Genomic DNA, 16,752 nt, shown 5'->3' on the forward strand with positions numbered 1-16,752 from the left:
TAGCTGTCTTCAGACACTCCAGAAGAGGGCGTCAGATCTTGTTACAGATGGTTAAGGATGGTTATGAGCCCACCATATGGTTGTTGGGATTTGAACTCAGGACCTTTGGAAGAGCAGTCGGGTGCTCTTACCCACTGAGCCATCTCACCAGCCCTATCTCAGAGTCTTAAGGCCTAGGGAAATGGCTTAGTCTATAAAGTGCTTGTTATGTAAGCCAGTGAGTAGGTCTGTGTTTCTAATCCCAGCACTGGGGAGGCAGAGACAGTAGAAGAGAATCCTGTGACTAGTCTAGCTGAAGCAAAAGATCCAGGTTAGAGATGGTCTCATAATGGAAAGTAATTGGAGGAAAATACCCTATGTCCATCTCTGATCTCCACATGCATATGCACACACAAAATAAATCAGTATTATACACATAGAGAACACACACTCACCTAAAAATAGAGCCTTGAATTGGAAAAAATGATGATAAATTATCTTTATTTTTTAGTCACTCCTTTTGTTTCTTATTTTTTAATGGTTTGTTTATTTTTATGTGCATTGGTGTTTTGCCTTCTTGTATGCCTATGTGAAATGCTGGAACTGGAGTTACACACTGCATCTTCTGGAAGAGCAGCCAGTGCTTTTTGTTTTGTTTGGTTTTTTTTTTGGTTTGTTGTTTTTTTTGGTTTGTTTGTTTGTTTTTGGTTTTTTTTGTTTTGTTTTGTTTTGTTTTTTGAAACAGGGTTTCTCGATTGTATCCCTGGCTGTCCTGAAACTCACTCTGTAGATCAGACTGGCCTGAACTCAGATCCACTTACTTCTGCCTCCCAAGTACTGGGAATAAAGGCAAGTGATACCACCACCCAGCTGCAACCAGTGCTTTTAACTGCTGAGCCATCTTTTACCCTCTGGTTTCTTATTTTAATAGTGTCTGTGGAGAATGGTTCGACTATTACCTGACACCATCAACAGCATTAACCTAGACAGAATTCTTCTGGACATCCACATTTTCATGAAGGTCTTTCCCAAAGAGAAATTGAAGCAATGCAAAAGTGAATTTCCTATAAGGACTCTAAAGACCCTTCTGCATACTTTATGCAAATTAAAAGGACCTAAAGTGAGTAAGAAAGACACTTGGTCTCTTGAGTAAATTTGATGGAAGTCATTACTAGCATTTGAATGTGCTGTCTCCTTTAGATCCTAGACCACCTTACAATGATTGATAATAAGAATGAGTCAGAACTGGAGGCCCACCTGTGTCGGATGATGAAGCATAGTATGGACCAGACTGGGAGCAAGTCTGATAAGGAAACAGAAAAGGGAGCTTCTCGAATAGTGAGTAGCCTGAATTCCGTGGGGTGGGGGGTGGAGTCTTAGGGTCAGAGCAGTCTCTTGGTTTGCTACTATAGCCATTTCTGCCTAACATTTTTTAAACACTTTGAGTAGTGAACACACGGTTTTTGATCTCCAAAAAAGAGTTCTGTGTCTATGCCCAAAGCATCGATAGATCACTAGGTCAGTCCACTGTGAGCTCTACTTAACTGAAGAGGACTGGACCGGCTGGCCCTTAGACTAGAGGCACTCATAGCCAGAATACTAGTACTGCTCCTCTAAGCTTTCAGCTCTGGGCTGCCTGAACCACACCTGTAAGGCCTCTATATTGAAATATTTTCTGTTAGCATCCATCCTTTCATTTGTCCAACTCTAACCATTCCTTTGTGTTTTTCAATTTATTAGGATGAAAAATCATCAAAGGCCAAAGTAAATGATTTCTTAGCTGAGATTTTTAAGAAGATTGGCTCTAAAGAGAACACTAAGGAGGTGAGAATGAAAGCCCAAGGTCGGTATGGTAGCACGGAAAGCTGAGGTAGCAAATTGCAAGTTTGAGACTAGACTGAACTTTATACATAGTGAGACTGTTTGAAAAAAGCAGATAGAACAAAAAGGCAGGTGCTGTGATCCACAGTTGTAATCTTAACAATCAGGTGGTTGAGACAGATGATTGCTCTAAGTTTGAGGCCCATCTGATATACATAGGAAGTTCTGGGCCAGTCAGAGTTATATAATAAGACGTTGTCTGAAAAAAAAAAAAAAAAAAAAAACTGAAGGAGGGTTAGAGGGAGTAAGGCTGGAAGGAACGAGGAGGAGTGGAAGGGGTTAAATCAGATAGGTATGGTTTTCTTTATGGAACACTAACTTAATACCCATCCCCACCTCTTTCTTTCTTTCTTCTTCTTTTTTAACCAGGGCCTAGCAGAGTTATATGAATATAAGAAGAAATATTCAGATACTGACATTGAACCCTTTCTGAAAAATTCCTCGCAGTTCTTTCAGAGTTATGTTGAGAGAGGCCTTCGGGTGATTGAGATGGAGAGAGAAAGCAAAGGCCGCATTCCCACTTCAACAGGTGTGGTTTCCTGTTACAGTTCCAGACATAGGCTAAAGTAGTTGCAGGCCACCCACCCTGTTGGCATTCTTGCTGATACAGCTGTATTTTAGTTTGGTGAGAACTAAAGCTTCTGGTCTTCCTGCCAGGAAACCCTTCGGCCCTCCCTGCAAACCATGTACAGGATCCACTCCCACCTCTCCCTGCCTTCACTTTGGCACCTTGATGGAAGCAGTGTTCTCTCTTAGCTGAACTACACCAAAGTCCCCTCCTGTTGGTCTCCCTACTCTCACTTCACTGTTTTGTGTACATTTCCACAGAGCATCAGAAGGCGTCTCCAACTATTTTCTTTTTTTTTTTTTTTTTTTTTTTTTTGGTTTTTTCGAGACAGGGTTTCTCTGTATAGCCCTGGCTGTCCTGGAACTCACTTTGTAGACCAGACTGGCCTCGAACTCAGAAATCCGCCTGCCTCTGCCTCCCGAGTGCTGGGATTAAAGGCGTGCGCCACCACGACCAGCAAAGGACTTTCAGTTTTTGTGGTGGTGGTTGTTTTTGTTGTTGTTGTGCTCTCCCAGGTAGTTGAGTTTTGACACCATAAATGACCACTCTCCACCCCATTTAAGGCTCTGCAAGGGTGGTAAACAGAGCGCCAAGTAACAGTAACCAGTGGTTTGCCTGGCCACAGGAAGCCCTCCTTTTCCCATTTCCAGAGTTCTTTGTTGTGGTGTTCTTTTTAAATTTATTTTTATTTCATGTGTGCGTGTTTTGTCTGCTGTGTTTCTGTGCACCATATCTGTGCAGTGCCCTCGGCGGCCAGAAGAGAATGAGCGTCAGAGCCCCTGGAACTGGAGTTTACAGTTGTGAGCTACCATGTGGATGCTGGAATTTAAACCTGTGTCCTCTAGAAGAGCAGTCAGTAGTCTTAACTGCTGAGCCTTTTTGCCAGCCCTTAGACAAACACTCTTGTCTCTAGCACTAAGCCATATCCTTGCCCCAAGTGTGGCTTCTTTGTGTTTTTCTCTTAATTTGCACATATATGTGGGCATGTGTGCAGCTGCAGGAGCTCGTGGAAGCCCAGAAATTATGTTGGAGGGGAAAAAAAAAAAAAAGAAATTATGTTGAATGTTGTCTTCTATTGCTTGTTGTTCTCCATTTTATAAATTGAGGCAGGGTCTCTTGCTCAAACCTAGAGCTCAATGGTTCAGCAGGTTTTTTGTTTTGTTTTGTTTAACCTAGAGCCACCTTGCTCCATGAATAATCTAGTTCTGCCTCCTGCATGCTGAGATTTTGGGTCAGCTGTTACGCTACGCCTACCTAGCATTTATTTGAATTCTAGCAATTCAGACTCCTGTTTACACTTTCTCCATTGAGCCATCTTCTCAGCCCTGTAAGTTAGGTCTTTTAAATGTTGTTCTTCATGGCTCTTCCCTGTTAGAAATTTAGGAATTGAGATGAATTGGTATTGTTCTCCAAGAATATTGATGGATAGTTTTTATGCCTTGGTATTTCCTATAGATTTGAAAAACTTGTGTCTGTTACGTCATCCAACCAAACATCACTGATTCAGCCAAATATCCTCTCATTTTCTAAATTGGGCATTCATCATATACTTAGAAGTAGCTAGGGACTTTGGATTGCCTGTGTCAGCTCTGTGGTTGTTGGTATATAAGCCTTCATATAACCAAGGTAGGCAGCCCTTTTGTGTCAGTTTTTAAAGTTCTGAGTGTAGGTTGTGTATTTGAGACCAGCCTGCATCACTAAGTCCAGGTAGATCCTTGTGGTTTTTGGTTTTTGGTTCTTTTTTTTTTTTTCCAGTTTTCAAGTACAGTGGAGACATTCAGATGTTTAAATTTTGTTGTTGCTAGGAGATTGTGTATGGTAAACCTATGCTGAGTCCTAGAAATTATTGGTTGTCTTTGGTAATAGATTGACTATTGAATTCTGGAAGTTGGGATATGTGGATATCTGCATGGGCTTCCTTCATTTTCCTCTGTAGGCATTTCCCCTCAGATGGAGGTCACATGTGTGCCCACCCCCACAAGCACAGTGTCCTCCCTAGGTAACACAAATGGAGAAGAAGTGGGGCCATCTGTCTACCTGGAAAGGCTAAAAATTCTCCGGCAGCGGTGTGGTCTTGACAACACAAAGGTATTATTGTTCCTTTCTGTGTGGGGTGGAGAGGAGTGACAGATTCACTCTCAGCAGAGCGGCCTGCCCTTGGTATACACTGCTGAAGAGTTGTATCTTGACTGCTTCCCTTGAACTTACTAGCCCGTGTCTCCCTGTCCTCTCTCAACAGCAAGATGACCGGCCTCCACTGACCTCTTTGCTCTCCAAACCAGCAATTCCTCCAGTTGCCTCCTCCACAGACATGCTCCATAGCAAGCTCTCACAGCTCCGGGAGTCCCGGGAACAGCACCAGCACTCAGACCTGGATTCCAACCAGACCCACTCTGCAGGAACCATGACCTCCTCCTCCTCCACAACTAACATTGATGACTTGAAAAAGAGACTGGAGAGAATAAAGAGCAGTCGCAAATGAAGCTGCCCATCCTCGCCACTCTGCAGCTTTAGTTTACTAATCTAGAAGCCCATAGTGTGACGCGGCCGCTGCAGGCCATTGTACACAAACTGGTACCAGACTGCAGATGGGAGGAGCAGGGGAGCCTCAAGTCTGCACATGCTCTGCTTCTAGAAGACTGACTGTGGATTAGCTTAGTGTACAGACTTTAAACAGCTGCTCCCTCAGCTCAGAGTAGGTTCCATATCCTTTTTTGTTTTGTTTTAATGACTCATTTGTAAAATTGTCCTAATTTTTCCTAGCTTTCAGCCATTAGAAACTCTTTTAATAGTTCCTTTTGAGTTGTGAGCTCTTCTTCTGTAGCCCTGAAGGGACACTGTATTCTGTATGAATGCATGGCATGAGACAACTAATTTAAGAGTCTTTTATAAATAAAGTTTGCATTAACTATACCCATTTCCCAAAATGCTCTGGGAGTTCTGGGCAACTACTTTCTGTTCCCTGTTTAAGGGAAGCTGGGTCAATTTATTGTCTCAGGTAGAGGGTTTGTTAATGGCCTGATGAGGTCTCCCTTCTCTAAAGTCACAAATTGGGGTTGTAGTTCCATGGAAACAGGAGAGACTTTCTGGCCTGCTGTCCATATGCAGACCCAAGAAGCAGAGAAAGCTCGTCCTCCTTGTTCTGAGGTCTTGGTTTATGACCTTCCTCTGGTCATCTCCAGTTGTTTGGAGGGACATTTATGTATCCTACTGCTTTGCTATACCAATGTTTTCAAGTGTTGGCTTGCGCCAGCAGTTCCCACACCACAAGTGAATTGGGTTCACTGGTGCATCTGGGAGAGCTTGCTCTTTTCCTGCCTCAATATCTGGCCCAGACTAATTGCTTCATACTTTGGGTTGAGTGAGTACAAAAATGTGAAATGAAGATTCACTTCCAGAAAAATAGAGGATCTTCCACCATAGTTAGAAAACTGCTTCATGAGTAAAAGGCTCTGGGTTCTAGGGGAGGCTCCAGGCAAACTCCAGGACATCTCTTCACGTTCACCTCTACTCAGCTGCCATTTCAAGCAATGAAAGGTAGAAGGCAAATGAACCTTGATTTTCTGTCAGGTGAACACTATTGGTTCTAGTCACCATTTTCGAGTGAGCCCAAGGCTGCCTGAACTTAACCCTGCTTGTTGTAGGGGAACGGGAACGTGAAGTCTTAAGTATTCATAGCAGGAAAGGTGGAGTTCACTGCTATATTTTCAAAATGGGGTCTAGAGTGGGCACCATTCATCTGAAAACCTAAGTGTTAAAGCCTACAGCCCTGGCAGTGATGTTGAGAGTGTCCTGAGTATTGTGATGCGTCTGATTTGGTTTTGTTGTGGTTTTGGTTTTGTGTTTTTGTTTTTTGTTTTTATTTCAACATAAGGTCTCTGTGTAGCTTTTGCTGACCTGAGACTCACTCTACAGACCAGGCTGGCCTTAAACTCACAGAGGTCACCTGCCTCTGCCTCCTGCGTGCTAGGATTAAAGGTGAGCGCCACCACTGTCTGCCTTTTGTTGTTGAGACCCTGGCCTAGAACTCACTATGTAGACCAGGCTGCCCTGGAACTGTAAAAATCCACTGGCCTCTGCCTCTTCAGTGCAAGTATTAAAGGAATCCAACAACAACAACAACCCAAGCTACAATATATTCTTAATCCCTTCCCCCTAAAGTCCTTAAATAAAATTTACATTAACTATACCCATTTTCCAAGATGCTCCATGTCTTGTGGTAGTAGTGAACTGTTTTCTGTCACCTATTTAAGGAAAGCTGGGTATTGAGCCCACAATAAGCAAGAAACTTTGTCCTAATTCTCTGTTCCTTTATGAAACTGAATATGAAAACCAATACAGTGGCGACAAACACCTATGATCCTGATCCTAGCTCGTGGCAGGCTAATCCAGGAGGATCTCAAATCTGAGACTAGCCTCAGGTTTACAGGAAGACTCAGTGGACAGAGAAGGGAGAAGGGCTGGAAGTTGAGGTTGCTTGTCTATCAGGACAGAATCTCTCCATGTAGCCCTGGCTGGCTGAAACTACTAATGTACACCAAGCTGACCTCACAGATGTTGTATCCCTCCCACTTTTAACCATGTATATTGGTTGAAGCTCTAAAGTTAAAATTGTAAGAATATAGCTGGGCGTGGTGGCGCACACCTTTAATCCCAGCACTCTGTAGGCAGAGGCAGGCGGATTTCTGAGTTCAAGGCCAGCCTGGTCTGCAAAGTGAGTTCCAGGACAGCCAGGGCTATACAGAGAAACCCTGTCTTGAAAAACCAAAAAAATAAAAATAAAATAAAATAAATTGCAAGAACATGACCTGGTGCCCTACTCCTATCCTACACCTAAAGCAGACAGACCTGCAATCTTCACTCCTGCCTTTGAGTTCAGGGATACATCTCAACACCATAATTCAGTGTCAAATGTCCCAGGTAGGAATAGTGCTTTAATACTGTATAGATAGGAACTTGTTCTATCTTATACCAGTGACCTGCTAATAGTAACCTTAAAGAATGTACTGTGACAGAACATCTTCACAATCTGTAAAATTATCCAACATTTACAAATTTATTCAAATATCCTCTACCCTCGTTTCCTACAAATTGTGCTAATCTAGTAAGTGCTGTATAAGGAGAAATTTGGGGAAACTCCCTTCCCAATGCAATACACACATATGGTTTCTGAGGGGACCAAAGGAGGGAGACAGTGACCAGAAAAGGGACTTTAAACATGCAGTTTGGATGCCAGTCCTGTTGTTAGATAGTAAGTATTGTGCTCAGTACACAACAAAAAAGACTTAGTCCTTACAAGTGTTTTTTAAGATTAGTCCTTATAAGTCCTTATAAACCTTGTGTCATATGTGTCTTTTAAAATATAAACAGGGTTAAGACAGGTCAAGTGATTTGAACATAATTAGCCCTTTTAAGACTGGAGACAGACAGAGGCAGATGCTTGAAGCCACCATTGGACTGAGCACAGGTTCCCCAATGGAGAAGTTAGAGAAAAGACCGAAGGAGCTGAAGGGGTTTGCAACCCCATAGGAAGAACAATATCTACCAACCAGGGACTCCCAGGGACTAGACTACAACCAAAGAGTACACATGGAGGGACCCATGGCTCCAGTCACTTATATCACCTTGTTGGGCATTGATGAGAGGAGAGGCCCTTGGTCCTATGAAGGCTCCATGCCCCAGTTTAGGGGAATGTCAGGGTTGGGAGGCGGGGTGGGGAGGAACTAGGGGAAACCAAGAAAGGGATAACATTTCAAATGTAAATATCCAATAAAAAAAAAGGTGTTAATGCAAAAAAAAAAAAAAAACAGTAAATAAAGGTTGGAGACAGGTGAGCATGGTGGCATAGTGCATGCCTTTTATTCCAGCCCAGAAAAATAAAAGTAGGCAGATGTCTCAAGTTCAAGACCAGCCTGATCTATATAGTAAGTTTCAGAACAGCCAGAGCTACATAGTGAGACCACACACAAGAGTAGAGACAGAACATCAACTCAGGTCACATGAGAAGCCTGTGCCCAAATACCATCATATTGTAGTCTCAAAAGTGCTTTAAGCATTGAGCATCTTGGGGGCATAAGTGTACCATTTTGATGACTTAATGGAAGATGTAGAATCTTGATTGTCATCTGGAATGAACACAAGCAGATGGACATGCCTGAAAGAACATTTCTCAATTGGGTCATTTTGAGATGGGTAAGTTCACCCTAAATTTGAGCTACACCTTCTGGTCCAGCCTATATAAAAGGACCTGAAGGAAGCTTTTTGCCTGCTTATCCTCACTTCCTCTGGCAAGTTCGGTGATCCCGCTCCTGAGGCATTCCTTCAAATTCCAATGTAGAATGAAGACCAGCTGAGATGTAGCCCCGTGGAATAAACAATTAACCAGATTCATGGCCTTTCTGTTCAGAGATACCTATTGTTGGACTAGGTAGACCACGGGCTGTACACCACTCTAATAAATCCCATATATGTAGTATATATTATGCAGAAATGCTGGGATTAAAGACCAGTATACTATCATATTCAGCTTTTTTGTTGTTGTTTTGTTTTTCAAGACAGGGTTTCTCTGTATAGTCCTGGCTGTCCTGGAACTCACTTTGTAGCCCACGCTGGCCTCGAACTCAGAAATCCNCCTGCCTCTGCCTCCCAAGTGCTAGGATTAAAGGCATGCACTATCACTGCCCGGCTCAGCTTTTTTTTTCTTATGACATAGTTTACCTGTGTAAACTAGCCATCGTGGAACTCACTCTGAAGAACAGGCTGGCCTTGAACTCAAAGATCCACTTGCCTCTGCCTCCTGAGTGCTGGTATTGTGTGCCACCACCAGTTGGCTCTACATCCAGCTTTTACATGGTGACTTCTGGGTATCCAGTGTCAGGTCATCGGGATTGCACGGGGCTTTACTCACTGAGCCATGTCCTCAGCCCCACAGCTTTGAATTCTAAGTATGTAACTGGACAAGTTACTTCTGCAAATCTATTTACTCACCTACCTACCTCCTGGGAGGACCAACACCTCCACTTTGTGAGGAATAAATGGGTAGTGCAGCAAGGTTAGGATATGAAACATTCAAGAAATTCAGTAAATTCACAAATTCAACTTCTGCCTCCCCTCTCAGCTGGCCTGTGCTGAAGACTGGACTATTTGCAGACCTGTCTGTCTAACAACATTACCACCTCTTCCAGAGCCTAGTCCCGAGCCTTGTCCATCAACAGCATTGGGCACACTGAGACCTACTGACAATCACTTTTATTGAGAACAGAAACAAACCACAAAAATAATTTGACTGGTTTCTGTGATTTTGCAATGAGGATTCCATAGTGTAGGTCCCTCACCCACCCACACACCTATCCAAATTGATCAATGACTTTCTGTATCCACCTTTTCAGACGGAACACATGCGTGTAGAAGCCGTATTTCCCCTTCCGGTCACAGCCTTCACCCCATGAGACAATGCCCATTTGATACCAGCGCTGGTTATAGGGGCTCTGAGGAGGAAAAGTGGGGTTTCCAATAGTCAGAACCAGGTGCTGTTTCTGAAAACAAATTCCTGGCCCCCGACCTTCTCTGCCTTTGGAAGATTATCCACCAACCCCTGGCCTTTAAAGACGCATACCTTCATGACAAAAGGTCCTCCACTGTCACCTTCACAAGCATCCCCTCGCTTGGTATCATTCACCTTGAAGCCTTGAGAAAGAACAGGGGTTCAGAAGTCACTTCCCTTAAGGAGCTGCAGCCAGCCACATGGCCTCATTTCCTCACCTTATATATCTAGTCCTTTAGCAAGCTTGTTGCCTTTACCTGTCAAGATGCCCCAACTCCAGGCCCTTCTTACCCTTTCCACTCTGGCCAAGTCACAGCCCGCTCCTGTACCTACCTTAAACTACACCTTCAAATAAACAGACTACAGAAACACCCAAACTTAGTTAACTAAACACTCAACTTAGTGAACTAAAATGTACATATAATCTAAAATACATATATAATGAAGACAGAAACATATCTTTCAGCAAAACAAGGTAAATCAATAGAAACACTCCTACCCAGAAACATGGAAACTAACCAGACCATAGGAAGAAACAAGGAAAAAAGTCCTTAGTAAGACACCTTCAATCAACCTCAAAACTATCTGAAATATCTTCAAGCAACTGATACATTCGGAAAAAAGCTTGACTCCCAAATCTAAAAATTAAAAGCAAATTTTAAAAATTAGATGTCGCTGGGTAGTGGTGGCGCACGCCTTTAATCCCAGCACATGGGAGGCAGGGACAGGCAGATTTCTGAGTTCAAGGCCAGCCTGGTCTACAAAGGACAGCCAGGACAGCACAGAGAAACCCTGTCTCAAAAAAAAAAAAAAAAAAAATTAGATGTCATGGTATGTGCTTGTAAAAATCAACAATTTAAAGGTTGGAGCCAGGAGGATTCATTTAAGATCATCCTCAGTCACATGGTGCACGCGAGGCTAGCCTGGGGTCCATAAGATTGTCCCAAAAAATCTAAAATAAATGAACAGGAAGTAGGAGAAAGTGAAAAGTCTAAGGAGGTTAAAGGTTGACCATGGTTGTGCACACCTGTAATCAAGAAGCTGAGGTGACACTGTTACATTCCAAGACCAGCCTGTACTGTAGATTGATAGAATGCTTGCCTAGCATGCATGAAGCCATTCGGATCCCCAGTACCTCACAAACTGCATAAACTGGGCATGATGGCACATGCCTGTAATCCCAGGCCTGCATGGGCAGGACTGGGGAAGGCAGAAGCATCAGAAATTCAAGGTTATCAACTACATAGTGGATTCAAGCCTAGGTTATATGAGACCATGTCTTTAAAAAAAAAAAAAAAAAAAAGCCACACAATACAGGGAAGGAGAAAGGAAGGAAGGGAGGAAGGAAGGAAGGAAAGAAAGGAGGGAGGGAGGAAGGAAGGGAGGGAGGGAGGGAAGAAGGAAGGAAGGATTGGCATCTTGAAATAGTATAAGCCCAAAGGAAAGATAAACACTAGAGCAAGATGCAAACTCTCCTAAATACATAACTTTTTAAAAAACAAACATAACGGGAAAATAAGATGGCAAATGAAACAATAATTACAACACAATGAGTTTTACTCCATAAAATCACAATCTTCATCACAATTAATTAGTAACATACCAAAACAAAGGTACCCTTAAATCCAAAATCTTAACACTTAGTTGGGATTGGAACATAGTTTAGTGTTAGAGCAGTTGCCTAATTCAAGGCCCTAGATTTAATCTGCAACACCACAGTAATAATAAAATTGGGATTTTGTTTTGTTTTAAGTAAGCCAAGTGCACTTAGGAGGCTGAGGTAGGGACATTATAAACTGTGGGCTGGCCTAAGATACATCGTAAAACCCTATCTCCAAAAAAAAAAAAAAAAAAAAAAAAACCTACTAAACAACTCAGAGCCAGGCGTGGCTTTAATACAAGCAAATCTCTCAGGTTAGTGCCAGTCTGAACTGCATAGCCAATGCCAGGTCAGCAAGACTACCTAATGAGACTCTTTCTCAATAAACAAACAAACAAACAAATAGGCAGAGTGCCTGAGGAAGATACCCAGCTTCAACCTGGGTACTCCACATGTATTCACACACATGTCTGAACCCACATCAACACACACATATTCCATACTCTCTCTCCCAAACACACATAACATAGGAGTTAATGTGACAGGAAAATAATAGGTCTAAGTATTTAACATGTCGAATTCTTAGTCTTTGGGGGGGGGCAGGAAAACTCCTTTCTAACTCAAAAATGATATGAGATGAAACACAAATATATAAAGTAAGGGGCTATAGAACGAAAGGTCATAGAAAACCTTCTAGCATCCCAGAAAGCTACCATAGAAGACCCAAGAAGAGAAGATAGGAAAATTCACAGCACTAAAGTGAATAAACACTTTGGTCCTTATTTTAAATGGAATTATGGTCAACATCAAATGTTTTATGAACATAATGCAATCCCAATAAAAATATCAAGAGGTTCTCACTTGTTAGCCTGAATTTTGTTTTGTTGTTTGAGACAGGGTCTCTCTGTGTAGTTCTGGCTGCCCCATAGCTTAAGAGATCCCTCTTGCCTCTGCCTCCAGAGAGGTCTACTGTAACCCAGCTGAGCCTCTAGTTCCACATGATGCTCCTGCCTCCGCTCCCTGTGTGCTGATGTTACATATGTTACCACTACACCTGGCCCTCTTCTCTCACCTCATCCCCCGTGGGATCACTGAGTTTACTGCTCTTCAACTCCACAGGCCTCCCCTGCTGTTCCTCAGGCCACAAGTGTCTGTGTCTGATTCCTCATCCACTTCTTCTTAATCCACTTAAGTCTCTGCTTAACCTGCTTGAGAAAAGGCGGACGGCAGCCGCTCTGACCACTGGGTTTAGTTGACTTGTCCCTTACAGTCTCCCTCAATCTCTCTTGCCTCGGATCTGTTATCAAGAACAGGTGCTCTAGATATGCTTATTGGCATGGCCCCCTCTAGGAAGGCAACTCCCTCAGGACCACCTATTTGGGTTCCTGCTATGTACCCTCAAAGTGCTGCCTAGGACTCAATAGGCATTCAAGAAATGTATGCTAAGTGGCTAAAAGAATGTTCTTTCTGTACCCAGGACTTCTGCTGAGCTAGATTGGTTGAGAAGGTATTAATGACCACTGGCCAAACTCTCTCTCTCTCTCTCTCTCTCTCTCTCTCTCTCTCTCTCACACACACACACACACACACACACACACATACATACACACACACACACACACCTCAGATCTCAACACCATGAAAACTTGTATGTTCTTTTTACCTTCAGAAAAGCCTCACCCACTTACCTGGAGTCTTCTGACTTGTAAGTGCCCAGGAGTGTGCCTATACCACATCCCAAACCTGCTAAGCCCCGACCCAGCTGTTTCCCTGACCCAAGACAGAAAGCCTTACCAGCACAGAACATGTTGTCAGTAATGCGTATCCGGGTGGAGGCCTTGCACACTGGCCGCTCTACAATGGGCAGGTTCACCACCTGCAGGACGCTGGGCTGTATCTCGTTGATGTTGGTTGTCCATGTCTCCCGAAGGTTGCCCCAGCCTGTCACCCGCCCTTTATAACCAGCCCGGAGCAAGCTTTAGGGAGAGAGAGGGACCTGATGAGAATTGTCCCTGACAGCCTTCTAGAAAATGACTTTTGCATTTATACCATGGAACTGAGCCCTGCAAATGTATGTCAGCCCCCAAGGTTCAGAGCCCAGGCCAAATCACAACTGAGACCCTAGTGCTGACCTGGTTACTGTCTGCTTGTCCGGCAAACACACAGGGTGAATATAGTCACTGAAGGGTACGGGCTTCTTCAGCTTGAGCAGAGCGATATCTCGGTCTAGGTTCTCCCGCCAGTTATATCTGGGGTGGACGTAGATCTTTTCCAGCATGGAGATCTTTTCAACATTCCGCTCATATCTGTGCAGACCCCAACAGAGAAGGACCACTCATGAGATCCTCAGCTAACTGAGTACGGTCACAGACAGTCTTCTGAGTCACGTGGGCCCACAGACAGATATGAGCACATGCTACATGGACTGCTCCAATAGTCACAATTTAAATAGACTCCCACCTGGACCATGTTCTCGTGTCTGGAGTGGGCCAGGACCTGGCCATACGGGCTTTCCCAGTGGGGATGCTGAGAGCTCATACATGTGCGTCCCATGTGCCCCAGAGACGCCAGAGCCCCTGATGAGCACTCAAAATCCAGCCAATCACCAGCAGGCATTTGCTTCATACCTGGTTCGGGAATGCTTGCCAATGCGTACCAGGAGGTCATTCTCAGTGAAGTTCTTGTCCCAGGGTGGGTACAGGATGCAGTGGGCAGCAGTGAGGACCCATCGGTCACTGATAAGGCTGGCCCCACACAGCAGCTCTTGGGGACTCTTTCGAAAAAGCATCACCTGCCTAATGGGAAGCAGAGTGCATTAGGAGTGGGGCCCAGTCCCTAACAGCCTTAGAAATGGGCAAAGCCCTTAGATGAAGAGTACTGGGCTAGGCTGGTGTCGCAAGCCTGTAATCCTTGCACTTGGGAAGTGGAAGCAGGAGCATCAGAAGTTCGAGGTCAGCCTCTGCTATATAAGACCTCCCCTCCTCCCCTCCCCCAAAAACTAAAGATGAGAGAGGAAAGAGAGAGAGAGAGAGAGAGAGAGAGAGAGAGAGAGAGAGAGAGAGAGAGAGAGAGAACCTCCTGGGCTCAAATCTCAGATTGATTTGGCTGCCCTAGAGGACCAGAGCTCTTCCAGTGTAGACTTCATATAGTTTAGCACAGCTCTAGGTCAGAATTGGATACAGTCCTGACTATGCAGCGTGCCTGAGGTGAGTCACGTAAGCTCGGGAGACTTGGCAAAGCTGGCTGAGGTAGCTCTGGGGAAAATTAGAGGGTGGGTGCTAGCGTCATCTGTGGAGCCAGGTCCTGCAGCGGCCGTGGGTGGGGCAGGCCTGTAGATCAGTCCAGGACGCACCAGGGGGCGATACCCTTCTCAGCGTCCCAGCCCTCCACGATGCGCCCGTCTATGTAAGAGTCAAGAAGCTCCTTTTCCGTTTTGTCTGTCAAGGACTTCTTCTCGAACAAAGGCCGCAGGCCACAGTCTGCAGAGCAAGACAGACGGTGAGGGGCTCATCCTGGCCTCCAGCCTCGCGTCCCACTGAGACGCGGGTGTCTTACCTGCCTCCCCAAGGCCGAAGGTCTTCTCATCGAAGAAGGTGTGGAACTCCGTGTCGGTGGTGCGTCCTGCGATGGACTCGTCCACATCATAGTTCTCCTCTCCCACATCCTCCTCTGTAGAGACCCGGCAGTGACTGGGACCTCAGACCCTCCCAAGACCCCAGGGGCATTGGAGGGCATTTGACTCCAAGGTTAAGAGCCTAGGCACACCTCGGTGACCAGCCAACAATTTCTCAGGGCCTCCTTCTACTCATCTATGAAACAAGATTAGGACCTACCCCTAGCCAGGTTTCTGTAAGGCTATAATGAACCCACTTGTTTTCGGTCCCTGCCCCTGCCCTGCACTATGAGCTCCGCTCACCGCAGTAGTTGAGGCTGCAGTATTCAAAGTCGCCAGGGTGCCCTGAAACATAGCACCATGCGCCCTCCTCATCCCAGTCTGGGTTGCGGCAGAAGTTTTTCACGAGTTTCACCTCGGGGTCGAAGTCTTGGTACTTGCTTAGGGTCTTGGCTGATACGTCGTTCCAGGATATGCAGGGGGACCCAAGTGTTGTCACAGCCAAATTCCCCTGGTATAGTCGGCCACGCTCAGTGAGGCACTGTCCCAGTGGAGGTGACAGATTGCCCTTGGAATCTCCAGAGCGAGGAGTCATCACCACAGTGGTACGGCCCTCCTGGCCTGGTGAAGAAGGATGCAGAAGGCAAAGTTGGGGGGAATTACAAGTAGACCCGAGGGAGATTTGAATCCCTGCCCTGGTGGATCCCTCCCGTGTGACCTCAGGTAGCCTGAGCACCCCTAGCCTCAGCAACCTCCCTTCAAACAGAGTGCACATGCCAGTCTAACCCAATAGTTGACAGAGGAGGAAGAACGTTCGATACACTATCTGCTGCATAGTAAGTCAAGCAGTGGGACCTCCTGGGTGCCTAGACTATCTTCAGTCTGTGGGCAGGGTCTGCCTGGAGTCAATTTGTGTAAAACTTTGTTGCTTTTGGGGGGGTTTGGCTTTTTTTTTAAGGTTTTGTTTTGGGGGATGGTGTTTTTTGTTTGGCTGGTTTTTGAGACGGGGTTTCTCTGTAGCATTGGCTGTGCGGGAACTCACTCTGTAGATCAAGCTGTCCTGGGACTCCCGGAGCTCTACCTGTCACAGCCTGCCAGGTGCTGAGATTGAAGGCGTGCACCACCACCACCTGGCTCAGATCTCAAGTTTTAACTGAACACAACAGAAAGGCTGTTGGGTCTGCTAGGAAGGTCTGTGTGGACCATGATGCAAGCTTGCAGGTCAGTTTCAGCGAGTCTGCAATATAATGTCCCACAAACACGGACAGAGGCAGTCTAGCTCAGCAGCTGTTGGGGGTTGTTTGCTTGTTTGCTTGCTTGCTTTGTTTTACAGATCACTGGTGATTCGCTTTAAGAGCTGTCTCAGATGGAGCATTGCTGACAAAGAACCGGCTTTGAACCTGCAGCTAGGGACCGAGCATTCTCCATCATTAACGTACAGCCCCTGGGCCTCTTTTTTCTCTTTATTTTGAGACACATTCTCGCTAAGCTGCTGAGGCTGACCTTAAATTCACTGTTACCTAAGCAGGCCTTGAACTTTAAAACAATGATTTTTTTTTTTTTTTTTT

At 45.0% G+C, this 16,752-nt stretch overlaps 2 protein-coding genes across 2 annotated transcripts in view; one reads left to right on the top strand and one right to left on the bottom strand.

The window, feature by feature from the left end:
- Positions 1–5,341, top strand: part of Ckap5 (cytoskeleton associated protein 5) — a 92,202-nt gene extending 86,861 nt beyond the window's left edge. The window contains exons 38-43 of the mRNA XM_021192754.2: positions 911–1,099; positions 1,180–1,317; positions 1,720–1,803; positions 2,230–2,389; positions 4,365–4,516; positions 4,668–5,341. Coding sequence (XP_021048413.1) covers positions 911–1,099; positions 1,180–1,317; positions 1,720–1,803; positions 2,230–2,389; positions 4,365–4,516; positions 4,668–4,910 — 966 coding nt within the window. The 3' untranslated portion in view covers positions 4,911–5,341. The remainder of the gene's footprint in view (positions 1–910; positions 1,100–1,179; positions 1,318–1,719; positions 1,804–2,229; positions 2,390–4,364; positions 4,517–4,667) is intronic.
- A 4,320-nt stretch (positions 5,342–9,661) lies between these two features.
- Positions 9,662–16,752, bottom strand: part of F2 (coagulation factor II, thrombin) — a 13,076-nt gene continuing 5,985 nt past the window's right edge. Inside the window, exons 7-14 of the mRNA XM_021194549.1 lie at positions 15,488–15,805; positions 15,127–15,240; positions 14,924–15,050; positions 14,199–14,366; positions 13,704–13,877; positions 13,366–13,547; positions 10,044–10,114; positions 9,662–9,915 (exon numbers count right to left, since the gene is read on the bottom strand). Of these exons, the coding sequence (XP_021050208.1) occupies positions 9,775–9,915; positions 10,044–10,114; positions 13,366–13,547; positions 13,704–13,877; positions 14,199–14,366; positions 14,924–15,050; positions 15,127–15,240; positions 15,488–15,805 (1,295 nt within the window). The 3' untranslated portion in view covers positions 9,662–9,774. The remainder of the gene's footprint in view (positions 9,916–10,043; positions 10,115–13,365; positions 13,548–13,703; positions 13,878–14,198; positions 14,367–14,923; positions 15,051–15,126; positions 15,241–15,487; positions 15,806–16,752) is intronic.

This window comes from Mus pahari, chromosome 3 (genome assembly GCF_900095145.1).
Source record: "Mus pahari chromosome 3, PAHARI_EIJ_v1.1, whole genome shotgun sequence".
NCBI classification, from domain to species: domain Eukaryota; kingdom Metazoa; phylum Chordata; class Mammalia; order Rodentia; family Muridae; genus Mus; species Mus pahari.